The 24672-nt window shown below is 39.9% G+C and overlaps 2 protein-coding genes across 3 annotated transcripts in view; one reads left to right on the top strand and one right to left on the bottom strand.

The window, feature by feature from the left end:
• The window catches only part of LOC149234008 (uncharacterized), a 72445-nt gene that overhangs the window by 2194 nt on the left and 45579 nt on the right, over positions 1–24672 (top strand). For both annotated transcript variants that reach the window (XM_089371710.1, XM_089371709.1), the window contains exon 3: positions 525–1360. In XM_089371710.1, the coding sequence (XP_089227836.1) occupies positions 525–1157 (633 nt within the window). In that variant the 3' untranslated portion in view covers positions 1158–1360. The remainder of the gene's footprint in view (positions 1–524; positions 1361–24672) is intronic.
• LOC149234009 (uncharacterized) lies at positions 5661–8741 on the bottom strand. Its single transcript, XM_089461083.1, has 2 exons — positions 6404–8741; positions 5661–6293 (listed from the first exon to the last, which is right to left on the bottom strand). The coding sequence occupies exons 1-2, from the start codon at positions 8325–8327 to the stop codon at positions 5698–5700; spliced, it is 2520 nt and encodes an 839-aa protein (XP_089317209.1). The 5' UTR covers positions 8328–8741; the 3' UTR covers positions 5661–5697.

Here is a 24672-nt window from a genome sequence, read left to right as displayed (position 1 = left end):
ACAATAATAGTCAACGTATGCAAGTTATCATATGTTTATGGTTGTTTGTTTATCCTTGTACTGGCCTTTGTGTCCTCTAGGCTGGCAAGGGTCATGCCATGCAGGTCCTTACTGATCATACCTTGAAAGTTGAATCTGTTCCACGGGCCTGTATACCATGAGCCCTACAGGCTGGTGGGGCTCATACGTTATGGGCTTGAATAGATTATTCTTTTGGGTCCAAAGGGTGAGCGCAGGAGATCCAAAGGTGGGGTCTTATGTAGAGACAGACAAAAAGTACAGATTGATCATGATCCTTATATATAGACATGTGTTATAGATTTTAGATTATAGATAACCAATAAATTCATATATTTTTTTTAAATGCGTGTTCTTGATTTACCATATACCATTTTATTTTATGTGACCACCAACAAATATCTCATTCACCATAGAATAGAGAACAGTGGTTACAATTTCTTTTGTTTTAGCTTTATGCGGCCAGCAGATTGCAAGATCCTGAACTGTTCATATGGGTGATGCAGTTGGAGGAGTTTGAGAGGGCATTTACAAAGGAACGTCTTAAAGATTATAGATCAGGAGGAGCTCTTGCAAGATACCGCCCCTTTATCGAGGCTATTCGTCATCATATATCTTTAGTAGAAAGTAGTTTAAGAATTTCAGGAATTGAACAAGATTCCCATGGTCTCCATGTTATTAGCATGGGTGATGTGGACAGGGACGAGTTTGCTAATTTTTTACTTGGAAATAAAGTTATGGGAAGCAATGATAAGAATGGGTACATTTACCCAAGTGAGGAATGCCAAACTGAAGGAGGAAATGTTCATTCTTATGACAAGAACGGCCAGGGGCCTTTGACTCGTGAATACAGTGTGTCATTGAACAGGGACATTCAAGAAGGTGCACAAACATCAATGGCGGATGAACTTCGTCAAAGTCCAGTTTTTGGGTCACAACTGTATGATTTCGAAGGCAAAGCAAGTATCTCTGTTTCTAGTCCAGAATTGAAAAGTCCTGTAATCGATGATAGACTGCTTTTATCTGCAAATCGCTCCTTTTCATCAAAAAATTCCAAGAGAATGGACTTTGATCGCAGGAATGGAAATATTGAAAATGGTTTACTTGATTGGGAGGATGGAGTAATGCTGATAAAGTGAAAGAGCTGGGAAAATATTCCAACAAGTATCAAAGTTGGAATTCCTGGTTTATTTCCATTGGCCAACACCTTGGAGGGAAGCTGCAACATTCAAAAAGTGGAGTGAAGAGATACAAAGATGGAGAGTCAGATTTGATTGCAAATTTTCAAAATGAAACATTTACCGGCTCTCTCCGAAATGGATCTGCTTTTGACTTCGAAAAGGTTAGGCTTTGCTTTGAATACATTTGCTCCTCAAACCCTAGCGTTCTCAATGTTGAGTGAAATCATATAAAAAAATTGAATAACCTTTGTTGGAAAATATAGATTCAGTAGTATTTTACCTGGCCTTATATTTATATTCAGTAGTTGTAAATTCCTTTGTGGATTTTGACTTTAAAATTTAAAATTTAAACTATAGCTTCTCCTTATTACATCCGCGTAACCATTGTCAATCTCTGAGACTACATGTTGAGTGGTCTATATGAACATCAAATTTCAATATTACATGATCATAATTGTAGTTTAGGAATATCTTCCATGTTCTATTGTAATGCATATAGTTGCATTAAATTTTACTTGTACTGAATGATTGATGTAGTACATCCATTGCATGAATGTCGTTCACAAGAAGGGATTGATGTGGATATAACAAGGCATTGATTTTGCTAATGCTGAATGTGCGTTCTAAGAACCATTTCAACATTTATTATTTGCTCAATGCTTAAAATTCACAGTGATTATGCCTACAGAGGAATATTGGGTTACAACTTACTACGAATTTGTCTTTTTTTACCCAATGAAAAAATTCAAGTAATTTGATTAAAGTTAACAAAATTACAACAACAGATATTGAGGGGTATTCCAGACTGCCTATTGAAGCCAATTACAAAAAGACTTAAACAGTTTTCAGCACATGCTTGCATTGTTCGAGTATATACCAGCAAGAATAGAGCTTGCTTATCCACATACAGTTTCAAAACTTTTAGTTGCTTCTAGCACTAACTTGTGTTCTTTACATAGAAACTTCCTAAATATTTCCAACTCAAGTATTCCTCATCAACATATAGACAGTCTTTCCAAGAACATCCAGAAAATTGCAGTTTCAAGGACCATTGTTCCATAAACTATGAGAAAGTGAAGAAATTAATACCAGGGTTCATGAAAATAAGAAGAATATTGTCCTTGGGTGGATTCAACGATTTCCCAAGTGCTTGCTTGCAGCTCCAGTCCTTTGGAAGCATATCTGATTCTTTGTTTTTGTCCTTGTAGACATGAGCAAAAGAAAGATGAGTGAAGGCTAGTTGCATAATTTGTATGTCAAGAAATGATGGTTGTAGTGTAAAATTTTTCAAGGTGAAATCTCCTTTCATCCATTGAATGACCAGAAGTGAGTCTCCAAAAATTTGAATCTGTATAACTCCTCATTCCTGCAAGTACCAGTTTGAGAGCCAGAAGTTCATAGAAATTGTTTGTTGTGGGGTCAATTGCAGTTTTGAAGGTGATGGTATGGCATGGGAAAGATATATAATTCCGTTTGACCCACCTCTACTAGGAGGACCTTGTGTGGTTCCATCAAAACGCAGGGGATTTCTTTGTTTATGGGTTCTACTGTACCTTGTTTGTGAGGAAGAGAAATTGAAAATTGGGGGAAAGCATAGAGGATGTTGAGACTTTGAGTGGCATATTTAAGAGGAATTGTGTCCACACCCTCAAAAAGTTTGGCATTTCTGGCCAGCCCAATTCCCAAATCATAAGTGAGAGGGAGGGCTCTGTATGTCTTTGTGTTCTTATTTTGACACCATAGTCTCAAAGCTTCTTCAGTGCTGTCCCCTCCCCAAGTAGTATGAAGACATGCTAATCCTTCTCCCTTTTCAGATTTGTTTCGACTATGGAAAAGAAATGAGGAGATGATGGAAGTTGGATTCTATATTAGCTTCACAATGATGATATCTATCGGATCCTCTGAGGCTTCATTTTTGCAGAATGTTCCAAGTTAGGGCCTTGTTGTTGAGAAGGAGCCACTAAAGATTTTAAATTTTTCAGGACATTTGAGCTCCCAAATTAGCTTCCACCACTGGATTGGTGGGCTCTCATTGCCTTTTGAAGCAAAATCTTTGTAACCCCAAGAAGGGTTAAGTGACAAAATAAGCTTGTCTTCCTCTTCACTCAGTTTGATAAAGCACCTTCTAAAGCTGCCTGTATAGGCTTTCCAACTATATGCATATTTTTCATTCCCTCTAGGCGAGCCATTGTTGTTGTCCACTAGTTGCAAACTATGTTATCACATTCAGTGAATTTCAATCTTGAAATTCAAAACTTGCGAAATCTCAAACTGAATCGCACAAATTCTGCTTAGATTAAGATTTTAAATGAATAAATTGGCCCCATTTTTCAAATTTTGACCGAAAAAATCATCGAGATTTCAAAACAACTTAAGATAAGTCTGCATGGGTTTTGTCTCCTTTCGCGTGGTTTTCATCTCTTTTCACGTGCCACAAGAGTCTTGAATTGTCTCACCACACAATTGTAACCCTACTAGGCTAGCAATGGCTACAATTTTTTTGGCCCTCTATGAGTTGACTTTGAGTCTCCGCTTGATAGTGCATTTGCCTCACGACTCTCCTCTGCATGTTGACTCTACCAGATTAGTCAACAACGCGAGTGTGTTGAGAAATCTAGGGCATGAATAGTTAAAAGTTTTCTTTTCTTGATAATTGCTTGTGATGTACTTTTACTTCTTAGCTTATAGTTTTTTCTTCGTTATGTTATTATTGTGTTCTTTTCATTAAGACAATTACCAATATGCACAATAAAGGACAAGTGACACAGTATGTAGGCATGTCAGCCAGGGCCAAAACCTCTCACCTCTTGAGAGGAAAACCCGATCAAAATTCTTCTTCTAGATCTTCAATTGATGAATACCAAGACCTTGACAAAGACCCTTGACTCTAGTATCCTCCCAAGAACCTTGTCACTGACCTTGATGCTCTGCCTCTTCCCTTTCTCGACTTTCTTTTTGATCTCGAACTGCTCTCTGCTTCTTCTAGAGAAACTTAGTGTCTATCCTTCATACTTCTTCTTCTCGGCTTACTCTAGAGAAACTCGGTCTCTATAATCTTACTGGCTTCATCTTAGAGAATCCTCGGTCTCTAGTCTTGATCTCTAGCTCGGTTACTCATAACAAGTACCCCAAAAGAATCCTTTCTTCGCTAACCCTAGAAGAAACTCTCCTTCGCTGACCGTAGAAGAAGCTCTCCTTTGCTATGCCCAGAAGAATCTCTCCTTCGCTATGCCCTAAAGAATCCTTCTTATCCCTTCTTCGCACTTCTCTTCACCAAATGCTTGTTGAGTTTCTTGCTTTCAAGTGAGGCCGAATTTGGCTATTTATACACCTCATCACATGTTCCTTAGGCCGACATGATCACAAGTAGTTAGGCCGACTTCTTCTAGCAAGTTCTTCCATCGTTGTAGGCCGACTTGAAGAGGATAAGTGACAAGGTCTTGGAGGATACTTTACATAGACAAGATTGACCTTTTACAAAGTGTGTTGATTTGGGGTAGCATTGGATGTGCTCTAGCCATGAAAATTGGTGGAGAGGTGAGGGCACATGAGATCTCCAATACCCAGAAAGGGTTTGGGCAGATTCTAAACAGTTTGGGAGATATTAAAATAATTAATATTTTTAATGGAGTCCCTAAGTCTAAGCTTGGGGAAATTAAAATATTAATGTGAATTAATATAAAACTGTGTTAGAATGGTCCAAAAGACGTGGATCAAGCCAGATCTAATCTTAGCCGTCGATTAGGGATTTAATCTTGGCCATTGATTTGTCAACGAGAAAACTATATGAGGAGGCTTGAGGGTCACTTGGAGAATACACTAGAGTGATCAGTCATTCTATTCTCTAAAGCGGGGTTTGCTAAGAGAGATAGAATCAGTGATCAGTTGCTGCGAGGGGCAGTGAGTACATGGCAGAGAGGCAGGGATAGTGCCGAGAGACCAGTACAGAAGCAGATAGAGGCAGACGCAGAGCCAAAGGGAGCCACGCAGAGGTAGCAGAGATTGCGCAGAGCCAGAAGGGCCTGCGTCATTGATGCAAAGCCTGCAAGAGTGACGTAGAGAGCTAGAGAGGCTACATAGAGCCTCAGTAGGCTGATGCAGAGGGTTTCAGGCAGTGTTTTTAAAACCGGAACCGGTGACCGAACCGGTCCACCTAGCTAACCGGTTTACCGACCGGAACCGGTCTAACCGGGACTGGTTTGGTCTAAACGAACCGGTTTTTAAAAAATACATTAAATAATTAATTTTTAATGAAACAAAACTATTTTTAAGATGTAAAACCATGATTCCAAGCCAATAGAGACAAAATATGCAAAGTTTGCTCATTTATATACCATGCAAAGGTGAATATATCAAAATGGCACCGAGTGCAATACATATCATCGACAAAATAGCAAAATACATAAGAAATGAGGCTCTAAATGGCCTATAAAGTCCAAAAACAATGTTGCAAGCTATGAGGCCATTGGCCTACTACAAGTCTACAGTGTACACATGATCAATCATCAAGATCATCACCACTACTAGACACAGGATCATCATCAGGAGCTACATAGACATCATCTGGTTCAGAGTCTGAGGATGCCTCTGCCTCATCTGCAACATCAGTATCAATGCCACCAATGACAATAGAAGTGGACCTAGTGGAAGCACGAGTTTGTCGACCTGCACGACTAGTGCCTTCCATTGGTTCCTTGCCTTTCCTTGATGCCGCTACTGATCCTGGTTCTGATGCCGCCACATAATCTGCCTCATCCTCCGCTAAAGCCATGTCGATATCAAAATCAGCCTCAAACACAGGATCTTCAGTCTCCTCCACCCATTCTGATGTTGGATCAATATCGTCCAACACAATGGGATCTAGATCAGGTGATTTGCTCATCATTTGGTTCCTCCTCAGTCGAAGGTTGTATTGCACAAAAACAAGATCATTTAACTGTTTTTGTTCCAAACGGTTTCTCTTCTTCGTGTGTATGCGCTCAAAAACAGACCAATTGCGCTCACAACCTGAAGCACTGCAAGTTTGACTGAGGACTCTAATTGCAAACCTTTGCAATTGAGGACACTGGCCACCAAATGACTCCCACCAATGTGCTGCAAAGAAAAAGACAATAATTAGTAACTTAGTTTATAATTTGAATTGTAAAGAACGTAAACAATTTTAACTTGAAATGAAAAACAAAATGGAAATTGGAATTGCTTACCTGGTTGGTCCACATCTCTTGCCATCTTTGCCAAGTTTTTGCCAAAAGTACCACTTGCTTGATTGAAAATAGTAAGCTGTCTATGTATATCCAACTGGTCTACATGGTTAGGGACCATGCGCTCCAAGCAATCAATCAATCCAGCTCTGACCTCCCCATCATGCTGATCTCCTAGCCGATTTTTATAGTGATACCTTGGGTTCAAAAAATACCCGGCTGCATGTATAGGACGATGGAGTTGATTGTTCCATCTGTTATCAATGATCTCCCATATACGGCCATATTTAGCTAACCTGTCATTGTAAGCTGCCCGTATCTGCTCCTTTGCCTGATCCATAGCTTCATAAATGTAGCCCATGGCCAATCTTTCCCCATCCACCAACCTTAGCACTTTAACAAGGGGCTCGGTAATTTTCACAAGCTCTACAGACCTTTTCCAAAAATAAGTGTCTAACACTTTCTTTTTGGTGTCTTTTCCATCTGGTCTACGAGCCCACCGAGATTCAGACCATTCATCAGAGGAAAACATTTTCTGCAAGTTTCTATGTTGACCATTGAGACATTGCAACGTGAGGAAGTGAGTTGCAAATCTCGTAATTGCAGGCCTAACAAGCTCTTTGCCTCCAGTGTGTTTCCTCATTAGGCTCAATACCCATGAGTGGTTGTAAATGTATTTTGTAATGCACTTGGCATGCTCTACAGTGTTTTTTACCCACTCCACCTTGCCTATATCCTCAAGCATGAGGTCTATGCAATGTGCAGCACATGGAGTCCAAAATATGGTATTATATTTGGCCTCAAGCATCTTTCCAGCAAGAACATAGTTTGAGGCATTATCAGTGATGACCTGCACAACATGCTGCTCCCCAACTTCCTGAATAATGTTATCCAAAAGCTCAAATAGAAGGCTTGCATCCTTTACCCTATCAGATGCATCAACTGATTTCAAAAACATGGTTCCTTGAGGGCAAGAAACAAGGAAATTAATGATAGTGCGGTTCTTTCCATCGGTCCATCCATCTGACATAATGGAACAACCTGTTTTGACCCATGACTCTCTAAACTCAGTCAAATACTCATCAATGGAAGATATCTCTTTTTGCAAAAGAGCTCCCCTCAAGTCATGCATACTAGGGCCTTTGAAGCCCTTTCCTGCAGCTATAACAGACTCCCACATAGCTTGGTAATAAGGTGAGCGAGCAGCATTAAATGGGATATCTGAATCATACCACCATCTAGCAATGTATTGGTGAGAAGTTTCTTTGCATTGTTTTTTCCAATGCTGATCCAAAGTGGGTTGAGAACTTGGCTGGGAGGAAGTGGGATTAGATTTAGAAGAAGCAATGGTGGCAGAAGATGAGAAATAACTTTGGATGTTTGGTCTCTTTGGTCCTTTTGATGGTTGGCCAACTCCAACAGAAGGATGAACATAGTGAAAGGGGTCATTGGTGGAAGGGATAGAAGTGGAGTCTTGAATCTCATAATCATCATACCCACTCTCTTTCATGGCTTCTAATAATTCCCTCTTCCTTGCAATTTCATCTTGGATGGCCTTCTCCCTAGCCTTATCCTCATAAAATTTTTCAAGCTTGGCAATGTATTCTGCCCTAATAGGACCTAACAGTGCATTTGGTGCATCACATGGCTTTACTTGGCCTCTTACCCCAGCCAAGTGTTGTTTCAACCTAAGAATACCCCCACCTCCAATAGATTTATGGCATAATTTGCATATCATTTTTCCCTCAACTACATCACAATGAGCCCATGCACTGTCCTTTCCTTTTGGAGCCATGTTTGCTTGAAATAATAACAATTTGCAAATAAATCTGCCATTTAAAAAAAAAATTGCAGCTAAGGAACATGGAAAACCAATGATAAATTTAGAAAAAAAAATGCACATGCAAGCTACAAAATTTGATAGCATAGAGCTAGAGAGTTCATAGGCTTAGCATAGATGATAGATCATTGAAGTGAGAAGTTTATAGCACAAAAAAAATAATTCATGGACAGCAGACCCAAATGAGGAATTATCAAGTGCAAATCCTTACCTGGAAATGCAAAGTAGCTCCCTTAGCCTCCTCTTGATGATGGCAACTCCACTGACAGCTACACACTATCTCCAAAATAGCTCCAACTCCAACTCCAAGATGACTACTTCAGCAAAAACTCCACACTCTCCAAGCTCACAAACAAACTCACAAACACTCACAAACACTCCAAATCAGTTGTGTGAGACAAATGAGAGTGAGAGGGGTGTCTTATAGCAAGTGTGAGGGTGTTTTTGGAGGGAAAATCCCTTTCCCTCACCCCCAAAACCCCTAAACCGCCCTCAGTTCCAAAAAACCGTGCGCTTTTTTGCTTGACCGGCGGCCTGTCCATAAACCGGCCGGTTTAGGACGGAACCGGCCGGTTAGCAATAAACCGGCCGGTTTTTACCGGTTAGGTCAATTTTCCGGGCAAATGGGGCTTCTAACCGGGTTTTTTCACCGGTTCTGACCGGTGAGCCTCCCAACCGGCCGGTTAGGCCGGTAACCGGTTGGACCGGAACGGTTTTTAAAACTATGGTTTCAGGCTGACGCAGAGGGTTTCAAGCTGATGCAGAGGCCAACAGGACTGACGTTGAGCTTCAGATTGTGCTGGAGAGGGATTTCGTGGAGCAGGTTTTCCAAATACCTGTTTTCTAAGAGAGGTATTGCTGCCAGTTTTTTTTATCTCTGTCTGGTTAGCCAGTCTGGCACCCAGGGTACTCAGAAAATAACTGCTTGATAGTAAAACCCTGAGATAGCTGCACCGGTTTTCCCGCATTGGGTTTTTCCGGGGACATCAGTCCAAAAACAATGGTGTCACTTGTGTGCTTGTTTCTATTTCCTTTAGTTGATGATCTGTGACGTGTTGAGCTTGCATTTGTATTTATTTTCAGTATTTACATGGTAAATAACTTGTTAATTAACAAAACAAGTAGTTAGGAATAAATCAGTAAAGTGCATGAAGGGTTTATAACGTGTCAGACTTAGAAATTCCAACAAAGTGTAACATGACTTCATTACATGACAATGACTCTATCATTTTATTACTAGATGACAAATAATTCCTAAAGACTCACAATGGGAGTCTTGACTCAAAAATAAAATCTCTTGCTCATGAAACCCATGAAGCAAGTAATACAATAATTTTATTTTTCTTCTTTACATCTCATTACATACAATCATAATTGCATGTCATTATGAAGATTGAACCTAGTTACACTTATCAACACTCCCTCTTAACTAGGGAGGTATTCATAATAGTACTTGTTACATTGCAAGGCCTTGATTAACAACTCTATCTCTCCACAAGATCTTGTTGAGAAATCTATGACATTCAAGGTTAACAATTTCTCCGCTTGATAATTGCTTGTGATATGTTTTTACTTCTTAACTTATGATCCTTTTGTTATCTTATTAGTGTGTTCTCTTCATCAAGACAATTACCAAAATAAATAAAGACAAGTGACACAGTATATAGGCTTCTCCAGCCAGGGCCAAAACCTCTCACCTCTTGAGAGGAAAACCCGATAAAAAATTCTTCTTCTAGATCTTCAATTGATAAGTACCAAGACCATGACACAGACCCTTGACTATAGTATCGTCCCAAAAACCTTGTCACCCACCTTGATGCTCTACCTCTTCCTTCCTTTGCCTTTCTTCTTGATCTAGAACTGCTCCTTCTCGGCTCCTTCTAGAGAAACTCGGTCTCTATCCCTTACACTGCACCTTCACAACTTCCCTAGAGAATCTCGGTCTCTAGGTCTTCTATAGAGAAACTTGGTCTCTACTTTGATCACTTAGAAGAGTCTTTCTTTTGCTGCCCCAGAAGGGATTTCACTGCCCTAACTTCACACTGCCCAGAAGAAATTTTGCTGCCCAGACTTCGCACTGCCTAGAAGAAACTTCACCATACCCAGAAGATAGTCTCCCAGAAGAAACTTCGCACTTCTCTTTGCTGCTCCTCTTCTTGTCTTTCTTCTGCCTTCTCTTCATACTTTTCTAGTTGAGATTAGATCGAATGCTTGTCCAAATTGTGTGTGTCCAAATGAGGCCGTGTAGGGCTATTTATACCCTTCTTTAATTGACCGCTAGGCCGACTTGACAACTGGAGTTTAGGCCGAATTTATCTAGCAACTTCTTCATCGTTTATAGGCTGACTTGAAGAGGTTAGGTGACAAGTTCTTGGAGGATACTTTACATAGACAATATTGACCTTTTTACGAAGTGTAACATGAGTTCATTTACATGACCATGACTCTTTTATGACTAGATGAATAAACCTTAAAGACTCTCAATGGGAGTCTTGACTCAAAACCAAAATCCCTTGCTCATGAAACGCATGAAGCAAGTCAATATAATAATTTCATTTTTCTTGTTTACATCTCATTACATAAAATCATAACATGTCATTATGAAGACCGAACCTAGTTACACTTTTCAACACTCCCTTTAAACTAGGGAGGTATTCATAATGGTACCTTTGACTTTCTCAATAACTCATTTGTATAGCATCATACCAACCAACATTGTTATATAGCAAGGCCTTGACTAACAAATCTATCTCTCCACAAGATCAGAGCACAATGTTGGCGAGACCAATGATTTATAGACATACTCATCATTGTCTCTCTAGGAACATACCCCACCCGGGTTCACTTAGGATATGCTCCATAAGGACTATTCTTTTCTTGGACTCCCCAGTCCCAAAAGAATATCAGTCCTCCACGACTACTCTTTCATGGGATGCCCTATCTCATCCCCTAAGAGCATCAGATGCCAAATGATTACACAATCCTCCATTCTGTCTTCCCAGGTGAAGAACATAACAACATGTCTATCTCTCCTTTTCAAACTAGGAGGTTTTATTCCATTAAAGGAATGTACTCATTCCTATCATAGAGGAATGTACCTAAGCTTCCATCTTAGGAATTTCCAAGTTTCTTCCAAGTAAGAAACTTCTTCTCAGGCTCCCTCTTAACCAGGGACCTATCGCAGCTCTTCATGTGGAGATCTTAAAATACTCAGCAGCATGAAGAGCTCCTTTCTTCGATGTCATGAATTTCTTCTATGATAAGGAGTCTTCATCCTTTGGGGACTTATATATATAGGGCACATATCATTCATCACTTTTGTTTATGAGTTAGTCATGTCCTCAACTCATTAGAAAGTGATCTATCAGATTTTCCACCTGGCTTTGCTTAATGTCATTATGTTTTCATGCCATTTTTTCAGAAGGACATTACATCCTTTTATATGGTAGGGAGTCATTCACAGATCTTCCCTTAGATAAGCCCAACCAAATGTTAGTTCAAACATAATCAATCATTCCAAATCTTACCTTTGTGATGATCTTTTATCATGACATCTTCTTGTAAGTATCAACATCCTACATGCAGATTGACACATCTCCCCCAAATATCCATTGTTAAGGGCTCTATCTTTTTCCGATTTCCATCAAAGTTTTTACATTCTTTTGGGAGATCTTCTAGTCAAATCTTTCTTGGATGTAGAATGCCTTCTTCCTTCATTGCATATTATCACGATCTCCTCCTATCTTTTCTCACACACTTCATTCCCAGGAGCTTCCAATCATAATTCCTGTATTGTAATGAGCTTCCTCATGATTCATATGAGAACATATTATGTTGATTTCATCTAGTGTGACTTAAGCTTTGCTGCAATTTTTTGGAGGAGGAGATCCTTTCTTCTCTTGATCATATTTCTAGGATGGAAATAGTGATCCGAGTTAACTGCAACCATATGGCATGACCAGGGTTGCAAGGGAGCCCCCCCCTCCCCCTTCACGCCCCCGCTCCCAATTCGTGCTCCAGGTGGGAGCAACTCGGGAGTTAGTTAGGGGCTCACTCTCAACAAAAAAAAACTCTCCCTGGTTTTTCGGGAGCATTTAGTCTTTTTTGCAGTAATATTCCCAATGCAATTTTTTTCAAAGAAACAAATAAGTTTTGAGTGAGGCAGCCTAATGATCAAGCCTATGGCCCTAATATTGATATGCGATTCATGGTAATGTTAAATTCTTAAAGTAACATCCTTTTACTTAAATTTTTAACATTACCATGAAATGACTTAAGATGTTTGAGAGTGGTTCCGACCTCTTTGGATTTCATATGGAGAAAGTAGAATTTTAGATTTCATTCAAAGTCCAACAGACTTATCAGTTTTTCAGGATTTCAGGATTGGGGGGATTGCAATGTTTCCATTGGATTTTGTCATCTGTTTTAAGAATCGGCCGGCTCGAAACCGACTCAGTCGAGTTGGTCCGAGTCATGCCCTCACCGGGTCGACTTGGCCTTCGAACCGGTTTAGCCGGCTGGGTTATTACCGAGCGGTAATAACCGGCTGGCTCGGCCGAGTTCGAGCCTACTCAGCCGGCTCGATGGCAGTGGCCTGAAAAAGGAAAAAACAACGTTTTTTTTTAAACTTGCTTTTTGGGGACCCCAAACCCATTTCTAATTTGCCTATAGGTTATTTGGGGTCCATTCCCCTCTTCTAAACCCTATAAAACCCACCCAATCCTTCTCATTTCCTCACAACCATCTCATTGCATTTGACTGAGAATTTAAGTGAGAGTTTGTGAGGAGTTGTGGAGTTTGTTTTTGGAACAACAATGAAGAATCTTGGGCAAGCATTGTAGCAGGAGTGTGGAGCTTCTTGGGAAACCATTTGGAGCAGTATTGAGGAGTTAGTTTGTTGGAGCAACCTTGAGGAGGCAGTTTGTGCCTAGAGGTATTTTTTTTCACTTGTAAAAATCTGTTTTTGCTTATTAATTTTTATGTTCAATTCTGGAAATTGAAAAGAGTGTTTTTTGTGAAAAAATGAACATTGAAGCAATGCTATTTTTTTGTTTTCATTTTCAGATTTTTTGCTTTCATTTCCAAGTAAAAAAATGGCACCTAGAGTGAAAGATGCTGCTTGGGCATATGTTGAAATGGTTGATAGTCAAATGCATTGCAAATTTTGCCATAGAAAAATTAAGGAAGGTCCTGGGGGCATTAATAGGCTGAAACAACACTTGGTGGGGATTAGAGGCCAAATTACTCCATGTGAATTAGATGAAATTAGGGAGATTAGGAAGGAATTGTTAGCCAACTTTGAGAAGTTTAAAGAAGAAAAGGCTAGGCAAAAAGAGTTAGAGGCTGAAATTGGGAGGAAGAGGAGTATACAAAAAATGCTGGCTACCAACCCCCATTTTGATTTTGAGGGTTCTTCTTCTATCCCTTGTACTGATGCATCCAACCCCTTCCGATATGTTCCTCCCTCTTTGGAGTCTATTCAAGAAAAGGGTAAGGGTAAAATGAAAAAGAAGGGTGATATGAATATCAAAAGTTATTTCACTGTCACACCCTCCTCTCCATCAGATGCACATGGTCCTCAAGCTAGTAGAACTTTGCAGCCCACTTTAGATGACCATTGGAAGAAAGAATTGAGGGAGATTGCTTGTGATTATGAGCCTTTAATGCTTCCCGTTTACCATATTATGAGCCTATGTTTGATGCCATACATGCTGTTGGAAAAGGCTTCAAAGGCCCTACTATGCATGAGATAAGGGGGTATCGTTTGCAGAAGGAAATTGCCTCCATTAATGAGTATTTGAAAGATTTCAAGGACTCATGGGCAAGAACAGGATGTACCATCATGTCAGATGGATGGACTGATCAAAGGAACTGTACCATCATAAACTTTCTTATCTTCTGCCCACAGGGAACCATGTTTCTAAAATCAGTTGATGCATCTGATAAGGTAAAAGATGGACAATTGTTGTTTAAGCTATTGGATGAGGTCGTTGAGGACGTGGGGGTGGCTGATGTTGTTCAAGTCATCACAGATAATGCCTCTAACTATGTTCTTGCTGGTAAACTGTTAGAGGAAAAACACAGAACCATCTTTTGGACCCCATGTGCTGCACATTGCATAGACCTCATGCTTGAGGATATTGGCAAATTAGATTGGGTCAAAAACACTGTAGATCATGCCAAAAGCATAACAAAATTTATCTACAATCATTCATGGATTTTGAGGTTGATGAGGGAACACACAGGAGGCAAGGATATTATTAGGCCTACCATCACTAGATTTGCTACTCATTTTTTGACATTGCAATCTATGCTTTCACAACATAGAAACTTGCAAAAGATATTTTCCAGTGAAGAATGGAATCAAAGCCAGTGGTCTCACAAACAGGAAGGCAAAGAATTGAAAAAGAAAGTTAATGAAGAAATATTTTGGAGAAAGGCAACAGAGATTGTGAAGCTCGCTGAGCCACTGGTTAAGGTTTTGCAGTTGGTGGATGGGGAAAGACTGGCTATGGGCTTCATTTATGAGGCTATGGGTCAAGCAAAGGAGAAAATAAAGAGGGCATACAAGGATAAAGTGGCTAAGTATGGGCCCATTTGGGCAATCATTGATGAAAGATGGAACAATCAACTCCATCGCCCTATACATGCAGCTGGGTATTTTTTGAACCCACGGTATCATTATAAAGCTAAGGCGACAGGAGCTTTGAAAGGGGAGGTTAGAGATGGATTGATTGACTGCATTGATCGCATGATCCCATTGGAGTGTGATCAGCTGGAGATACATCGACAGGTCACAACCTTCAACAATGCCTCAGGTACCTTTGGGAAGAACCTAGCAAAGATTGCAAGGGAAGCAAATGAGCTAGGTAAACAAAAATTTCAATTTTCAAATTCTTATTACATATTTTGTTAAATCGTTTATAATTTGAAAGTTGGATATAATTTGTAATTTTGTTGAATTAACTCATTACACTCCTATGTTTTTTGCAGCACAATGGTGGGAGGCTTTTGGTAGCCATTGTTCTGAATTGTAGAAGTTTGTAATTCATATTTTGAGTCAAATTTGTAGTGCTACTGGGTATGAGCGCAATTGGTTTGTCTTTGAGACGATTCACACGAAGAAGAGAAACCGTTTGGATCAAAAACGGTTAAATGATCTAGTCTATGTCCAATACAACCTTCGGCTCAGACGTAACCAATTGCTGAACAAAAGACCTGATTCAGAGCCCATTGTGTTGGAAGTCATTGATCCAACATCAGATTGGGTAGTGGAGAGTCATCCAACAGAGTTTCATTCTGATGAGGATATTGATTATGATTATGAGACAATAGCATCACTCGAACATAATGTTCAGTTGAATGCAGATCCTAATCCACTTGTACTAGCCTCAGGGCCAACAAGTGCTCCAGTTGTAGGCGCTTCCTCAGCTCAGCCACGACATAAGTGCATATCTCGTCTATTGTAGCTTGCAGCTGATGCACAGCCTAGTAGTGCTACCACTTCTTGGCTCCTCTAGCAGTAGCCAATAGCATTGGTCACAATTTACTTTTGTTATAGAGGCCATTTCTAGCCTCCTTGGTTATGTGTTTTTGTTTTGGTCTCTATATCATCATCATGTATGTATTGGACAGTGCACTGGGTGCCGTTTTGATATAATGGATATATTCAAGAGCCTACTCTGATCATATGTTGTCTTCTATCTATATTCTAATGCCGTGTGTTTGGAAACATGAATGGAAATCTTTAAAATTATGTTTTCTTATAAAAAATAAATAAATATTTAATGTATTTTTTACAACGATTGAGTAATTGAAATCGAGCTCGCCGAGACAACACTGAGTCGGAGTCGACCCTCGGCCGAGTCGGAGTTTTAAAACATTGGTATTAGGGTATGGAACTCGTATTTAATCAAGAGTACCAATACCTCTATGTACCTTGATGTTAGTGACATTGGTTGTTGAACTCCTCTATCATGAGCCTCCTAAAAATATATGTGTCACTCAAACAAAATCTTGACTTGACATGCTATGCTTTTTCTATCTTATGTTAATGCTTAGACGGTGATATTAATGACAGATCCCTATATAGATCCAAAGGTAATGGCAAAGATACCTCTGGATATTAATGCTTAGAGGGTGATATTAATGACAAAGATTTTGATTTTCCAACAAGACTAAAAAATTAGACATTTCTCATGGCGGCAAGAGGCCCAAGCATTAGCAATAGATAATAGATTTACTTGTCTTTTCTATTTTCTAGTGGTTTTTATAACTATTGACTCTTTCATATTTATTATGATATTTTTTTTAAACAATATATGACAATTTAAATTTGAAGTTTGAAGTTGGCAATTATAACTCATTAGTAATGAATTATGAATATGATGCTTTGTGAAAGTTGAAAGTTGTTTCATTTCATTTCATTTTATAACATTTCATTTCATATTAGATATTATTTGTTGTAATGGTTACACTTAGCATACAAGTACAACTTTGGTGATCAATGATGATAAATGTTATATATTGAATTTTGAAAGCTTGAAACTTTAAGATTGATGAATCATGAGACTCAATATGTTGTATGTTACTATGTTACTAACTTGTGGACGTGGTTGATGAAGATTATAACTTCTAGATGATTGTCGTTATATGGTTCAATCTATGTTTTTTCTTTTGTTACCTTATATCTAATTCATCATTCTGCATGCTTTTGTTGACATATATGCATCAATATATATATTCTGCATGCTTTTGTTGACATATATGCATCAATATATATATATATATATATATATATATATGCTCCTGGAATCGCTCCCAAACCGGGAGCCTCTGAAAATGTCACTCCCGGTCCCGGTCCCAAGTAACCTTGGACATGACCTTTTCATAATAATCTATGTGAGCATACATACCTCGTCTTCCAGACTTCTTGTAGCACCTTCATTCGAAAGGACTTTGTCCTACAGACCTGCTTTCTTGGCATGTCATCATATCATCATCCTTTGAATTCCCTGGCATGTCATCATATCATCATCCTTTGAATTCCATTCCACGAGTTGGAATTTCTTGTTGAAAATCTTTTGCTTTCTTTATACATCGGTGAATCCTTTGATGAGAAGAGAAATTCGAGGATGTTTCATATCCTCATCTGGTAGATGTTTTCTTCTATGATGATCCCAGTCGATGATGACCTCTACTTCTATAAATATTAATGAGATTTCCTAAGAGCTTCCTATTCTTTGAAATCAATAGGATTTGTATCAGACATATTTTCTACTCCTCATGTCATGAGCTCTTTAGTTCTAATGCTTCTATGCTATTTTCTAATGTGATGCATCCTATCTTATTTAAACTGCTCCAAGACCATAATTTACAAGTGGAAAGTACCTTCTTGGGAAGATCATCTCAGTTATAGTAGAGAATTTTATTTCTTCATTCTTAAGCTACTTTGACTCAGGGTCTTTCACTTCTTCAGTAACGTGTCATCCTTCTCTATTCCTCTTGTCCTTACTACGATTAGGACAATCTCTTCTATAATGTCCGAGTTCATGACATTCATAGCATCTTATCTTATCCGTGTTCTTCTTTTTCTTTGGAGGACCAAACTTTCCAAACTTTCCCTTTCTTTTTGTCATTGTAGCATATGCTCGATTCTGCTCACTTGGTTCGACATCAATCTTTGCCTTCAGTCTAGTTTCTTCGATCTTACAGAGTGACCATAGATCTTGAAACATAGTAGTCTCTTTCTTCCCATATAAGCTTGAAGTGAAGTTACCCCATTCTTCCAGTAATGCATTTAGTACCACTGTGGTCATCTCTCTATCAGACATAACTTCTCCTAGTTCTTGTAGTTGATCTCAAATTTTTGATATCCTCATGAAGTATAAGGCTACTCCATCTTCCTTCGATATCTTTAGTTTGTAGAGTTCTTGCCTTAAGGAGATTACTTCTCTTGCGGTACTTACAGAAAATAACTCTACCAGTTTGTCATATATAGCTTTTGCAGTTTCCAATTTTGATACATATGGGATTAGAGAGTCTTTTATAGATTCTATAAGAATCCTTTGGGCTCTCACTTCTCCCTTCATGTATCTAGCATGAGCTTGAGTATCTTCTTTTGGAGGTTGGGTTATTGATCCCTTAATGTGATCCATGACCTCATTCTCAATAAGATTTAGGTCAGTGCTTTTCTTCCATGCAAGGAAATTTACAGCCCCAACCAATTTATTGCTTTCCTTGCAAAAAGACATTTTGATATTATCAGATATAGTCATAGACTTACTTGTCAGATTGTTGCTTGCTTCCTCCTTTATCTCGATGTTGATAGAGGACCTTCTTCTTGAGTGATTGATGAGAGAGAGCTTGATTCACGATCCTTCGATGATGTGATGATATCTGAAATGCTTCTAGGGTTTTGGTCTCTCTTCCTGCTTTCTTCTTCGATCTAGGGGTTCTACAATGTAGTTCTTGATCTTGTTGATAACCTTTCACTTGCTTTGATGCCTTTTTTGAAAATCGATCTGTGTGTTAGCTTGCTTTGACTGCCCCTCCTTGTCTTTAGCACCTAAGCTCTGATACCATGTTGAGAAATATAGGGCATTCAAGGTTAACAATTTCTCTCCTTGATAATTGCTTGTGATATGTTTTTACTTCTTAACTTATGATCCTTTTGTTTTCTTATTAGTGTGTTCTCTTCATCAAGACAATTACCAACATAAATAAAGAAAAATGACACAGTATATGGGCTTCTCTAGTCAGGGCCAAAACTTCTCACCTCTTGATAGGAAAACCCGATAAAAAATCTTTTTCTAGATCTTCAATTGATAAGTACCAAGACCATGATACAAACCCTTGACTATAGTATCCTCCCAAAAACCTTGTCACTCACCTTGATGCTCTGCCTCTTCCTTCCTTTGCCTTTCTTCTTGATCTAGAACTGCTCCTTCTTGGCTCCTTCTAGAGAAACTCGATCTCTATCCCTTACATTGCACCTTCAGAATTTCCCTAGAGAATCTTGGTCTCTACTTTGATCACTTAGAAGAGTCTTTCTTTTGTTGCCCAGAAGGGATTTCATTGCCCTAACTTCGCAGTGCCCAGAAGAAATTTCGCTGCCCAGAAGAAACTTCGCTATACCCAGAAGATACTCTCCGAGAAGAAACTTCGTACTTCTCTTTGCTGCTCCTTTTTCATAATCCTTTTAGCCCTCTCTTCTTGTCTTTCTTCTGCCTTCTCTTCGTACTTTTCTAGTCGAGATTAGATCGAATGCTTGTCCAAATTGTGTATCTCCAAATGAGGCCGAGTAGGGCTATTTATACGCTTCTTTACTTGACCTTTAGGTTGACTTTATCTAGCAGCTTCTTCATTGTTTTAGGTTGACTTGAAGAGGTTAGGTGACAATTTTTTGGAGGATACTTTACATAGACAATATTGACCTTTTTACAAAGTGTAACATGACATCATTTACATGACAATGACTCTTTTATGACTAGATGAATAAACCCTAAGGACTCTCAATGAGAGTCGTGACTCAAAAAAAAAAATCCCTTGCTCATGAAACCCATGAAGCAAGTCAATATAATAATTTCATTTTTCTTATTTACATCTCATTACATAAAATCATAATTACATGTCATTATGAAGACCGAACCTAGTTACACTTTTCAACAAATCTGAGCTCAATGCTGGCAACACCAATGATTTATAGACACTCTCATCATTGTCTCTCTCGGAGCATACCCTACCTGGGTACTCAGGGTGTGTTCCATGAGGACTATTCTTATCTTGGACTCCCCAACCCTCAAAGAATATCGATCCTCCATGACTACTCTTCTATTGGATGCCCTATCTCATCCTCAAAGAGTATTAGATGCCAAATGATTACCCAATCCTCTCATTCTGTCTTCCTAGGTGAAGACCAAAATGATGTGTCTATCTCTCCCTCTCAATTGGGGTGGACATATCTATTCCATTAAAGGAATTTACTCATTCTTACACAAGGAAAGTACCTAAGAGGGAAAAGTACCTAAGCTCCCTCTTGGCTTAGGAATTTACCAAGTTTCTTCCAAGTAAGAAACTTTCCAGGTTCCCTCTCAAAGTAGGGACCCTTAGCAGCTCCTTAGGTGGAGATGATGGGACAACCAACTGCTTGAAGAACTCCTTTCTTCGATGCAATGAATTTCTTCTTTGTTGTGGAGTCTTCATCTTTTGGGAACTTCTTCATAGGGCATAAACCATCCATTACTTTCAGCCGTCAGTCATGTCATCGTACCTTTCATCCGAAAGTGATCATAAGTCTTCGTCTGGCACTCCTTCATGTTATGCTACTTTCATCAGGCTTTCTTTTCCGGAAGGTTCTTGCACCCTTCTACAAGGTTCTTCATGGGAGACATTCATATTTCTTTCCTTCGATAACGCTGCATAAGCCCATCCAGATACTAGTTTATAAATAATGTATACTTAAATCATAATTACCTTGTGATGGTCTTTCATCATGACATCTTCTTGTAGGCATCAACATCCTACATACATGTTGACACATCTCCTTAAAAACATGTATTATCAAGGGTCTTCATCTTTTTCCAAACTCCCATGAGAGTCTTCATATCTTTTGCTGGGAGATTTCATAGTCAAATCTTCTTTGTCCTTTGGATGTTGACTTCCTTTACCATAGATGCATAGCTTCATGATCTCTTCCTTCCTTTCTTCACATATTTCATTCCCAGGAGCGTCAGAGTTCCTCAGTTGTAATCAGAACACCTCATACTTGTTGATTTTTGGGTAGCATCGGATGTGCTTTGGGTCCAAATTTTTGTGGAGGGGCTAGAACACATGACATCTCCAAGACCCAGAAATAGTTTGGTGAAATTCCACCTGGATTGTATTTTATTAAAATAATTAATATTTTTAATGGGGTTTCTAACTCTAAACTCAGGAAAATTAAAATATTAATGGGTATTAATGAAAATATGGTGAGAAGCTTTTAAGTGACGAGGATCAAGTCTAATTTAATCTTAGTCGTTGATTAGAGATTAGATCACGACCGTTGATTTCTCAACAGGAAAAGTATAAAGGAAGGCTTGGGGTCAGTTGGAGAACACACACAGAGAGAGCAACACTTGAGCTAAATCGAAATTCTAGGGCGTGGTTTGCTGAGAATTTCGGAGTGAGCTTCTAGTGCAGAGAGGGGTAGTTCGGCAGAGGGACTTTAGTCCAAGGCCGAGAATACATAGTAGAGAGGCAGAACAACACCAGGGAGAGACAACGCAGCTTTAGAAGGGGTGACGCAGAGGCTAGAGGAGTTGACGCAGTCACTTAGACGCAACGCTTGGGTTTCTATGAGGCAGATCGGGCATCAGTTCAACAGACTGATTTCTGAGCCAAGAAGGCTCAATGGGAGGGTGACGCAGCTCCTAGAATAGGTGATGCAGTTCCAACGTAGAGCTGGGAGCAGCCATCGCTGCACAGTGTTGGGGACAACGTAGTCACTTGTGGGGTTTGTTCATCCAGTTGTTGGATTCGCCAAAATATCTGTCTCCAGATATAGGTACTTCTACCGAGTTTATTCTTTGTCGGGTGAGCCGAATTTGGCACCCTAGTTGTATTTAGAAATTTGCTTAATAATAAAACCCTCATATCTGCTGCATCGGTTTTCCCACACTGGGTTTTTCTGGGGGACGTTTAGTCCAAAAATAAGTGTGTTCTTTGTGTGGTTGTCTCATTTATTTTCCAGTACTTGGTCTGTATATTGGTGTAAACTGCAGTGTATTTGCATTAATATTTTCTGAATATTTCTGAAAATAACTTGTTAAGATGAAGAACACAAGTAGGTAATGCAAATCAGTTTACTGCAGTAGGATTTCTGGTTTGTTAGATTCAAAATTTTTCACATCATATCATAGCGATTGCAGATCAAGGAGGACTGAAGCCATCGGCAAAAGGATAGAGGTAAATCTGTGTGTGAAGACAGCTGTCCCGAGAGACAATGCAATTTTTGGCCGAGAGGGTAGAGGAGGGGTGACATAGTCACCAAGGGAGACTCACACAGAGCGTACGTTAGCGTGATTGGGTGACACTGTTGCTGCAGAGGGCAATGCAGTGGTTCTTGGGCCAGTGCAGAGACTGTTGAGTCTCGTTTTTCCTGTTGCCGTGGCTAGAGGTGCAACGCAGATTTCATTTGGAGTTGTTGGTGGGGTGCTGATTCTGTTGGTGCAGAAAAATACCCAGTGGGGCATAAGCAAAGTAGAGGGAATCAGTGCCTTAGAAGATTTCTTACTAAGAAACCTAGATCCAGTGTTGAGCAACAACAAAGAGAGATCAAAGAGGGGTGATTCGACAGTGGTTGGCAGAAGGATTTCCGTGAAGGAAATCGAAATTCAGAGGGAGCTTGTTCCTTAGAGGATTTCTAGCTCCAAAGAAGTCCAGATTCGAGTTTTGCTGGGGTAGCAGCGAAAGAGGGAGAAGAGAACTAGTTCGACATTCATTTGAGCAGAGATGGCCGTTAACGGACTGAGGGATCAAGACAGGTTGGATGGAGCATCCAACTTTGTCGTTTGGAAGGTCAGGATCCTGATAGTTTTGGATAAAAATCACATCAAGGATTATGCCTTGAGGATGGTTGCTGTTCTAGTTGATGCTGATCCTCTCAAGAAGTACGAGGAGGCTCAGGCAAAAGCAAAGTGCATGATCTTGGACGGGGTCAAGGATCATGTGATCCCACATATTGCTGAGAAAGACACAACAAGGGAAATGTGGGAGGCCTTGACCACATTGTATGAGGGAACTTCCGTTCAGCGGAAGATGTTGCTTGAGAGTCAGCTGAGATAGTTTCAGATGCAAAAGGGAGAAGAAATCGATCCCTTCCTTCTCAGGTTGCAAAGGATCTGTGACCAACTAACTTCCATAGGGGCTACACCAGATCCTAAATTTATGGTCAAGACTGCCCTGAATGCAATCACTGAAGACTGGGAAACCTTTGTCCAAAGCATCTTGGGTAGGGCTTCTCTTCCCAATTGAGAGGAGATGTGGGCAGCTCTTTGATAAGAAGAGATCAGACGGTTGACCAAGGCGGGAAGCAGCAACAAAGGGGTCAGAATCAAGGAGGAAGAGGAGGATGCGACTCTCGCATCAGCAAGACAACAAGGGCAGCAGAAATGAAAGAAGAAGGACATATCCAAAATCAAATTCTTCATATGTGGAGAAATGGGTCATTTCGTCACGCAGTGCCCTCGGAAGAAGGGCAAAGAAGAGAAGTTTGACTCAAAGGTTGCTCCAACGAATGATGACAGAGAGGACGATGATGATTGCGCCATGAGTGCTCATGCACCTCTAGAGAAGAGGTGGGGCGATATTGAGCTGTAGTCGGGAGGACTACACGAGGGCAGGATCCTTGAGGTGCCCAAACTCTTGGATCACATACGGCTACGGGAGCCCTTAATGACAGTAGCAGAATGACAGGAGTCAGTTGGTGCGAGGGATGATGGAGCAACAGTGGCAGAGCTAGAGTGCCAAAGTTTGAAGCAACGTAGTAGAGTGTTGCAGTAGTGCGGAAGGCACAGAGCAGATACAACAACAACGCAGTAGCATCAGAGGGTCAGCACAGATTAGCAACAGAGGTAGCTTCAGCGTCAAGGGGCATCCAGACTGACCAACATGTTAGCTTTTGGGTGGCTTTTCAGTTGCTTACTTCTCAGCAACTGAGTTGCAGTGCAACAATTAGCAGTGGTAGTGTTATGGGCAACATGATGCAACATATTGAGAGGGAGCTGTAGTACAGATGTAGCAGTGATAGTGGAAGTTTCATGGGCAGTGAGCAGTACAGATTGCAGCAACATAGTGGATGAAGGGCAGCAGGTTGAGCATCAGCAACGCAGAGGACCGATGCCGTGGATCAGTGTAATACTTTTGCTGGGAAGTATCACTAGAGCACATTCCTCGCTAAGAGGGAGTGTTGATTTTTGGGTAGCATCGGATGTTCTCTAGCTCCGAATTTTTGTGGAGGGGCTAGAACACATGACATCTCCAAGACCCAGAAATCGTTTGGTGAAATTCCACCCGGATTGTATTTTATTAAAATAATTAATATTTTTAATGGGGTTCCTAAGTCTAAACTTAGGAAAATTAAAATATTAATGGGTATTAATGAAAATATGGGTGAGAAGCTTCTAAGTGACGAGGATCAAGTCTAATTTAATCTTAGCCGTTGATTAGAGATTAGATCACGATCGTTGATTTCTCAATAGGAAAAGTATAAAGGAAGGCTTGGGGTCAGTTGGAGAACACACACAGAGAGAGCAACACTTGAGCTAAATCGAAATTCTAGGGCGTGGTTTGCTGAGAATTTCGGAGTGAGCTTCTAGTGCAGAGAGGGGTAGTTCGGCAGAGGGACTTCAGTCCAAGGCCGAGAATACATAGCAGAGAGGCAGAGCAGCAC

Source organism: Pinus tabuliformis, chromosome 8 (assembly GCF_031772625.1).
Source record: "Pinus tabuliformis cultivar Carrire ecotype Pingquan chromosome 8, CPIR1, whole genome shotgun sequence".
In the NCBI taxonomy this organism is placed as follows: Eukaryota; Viridiplantae; Streptophyta; class Pinopsida; order Pinales; family Pinaceae; genus Pinus; species Pinus tabuliformis.
The sequence above is the reverse complement of the archived record's forward strand: the minus strand, read 5'-3'. Positions and strand labels throughout refer to the sequence as shown.

What these genes read in the sequence shown, in the direction of transcription:
- LOC149234009 (XM_089461083.1), bottom strand. Translation starts at nt 8,327, where the DNA reads ATGCTATCAAATTTTGTAGCTTGCATGTGCATTTTTTTTTCTAAATTT. An exon ending in AAGAGATGTGGACCAACCAG is followed by an intron (nt 6,294 to 6,403) that starts GTAAGCAATTCC and finishes TTTTCTTTGCAG; the next exon opens with CACATTGGTGGGAGTCATTT.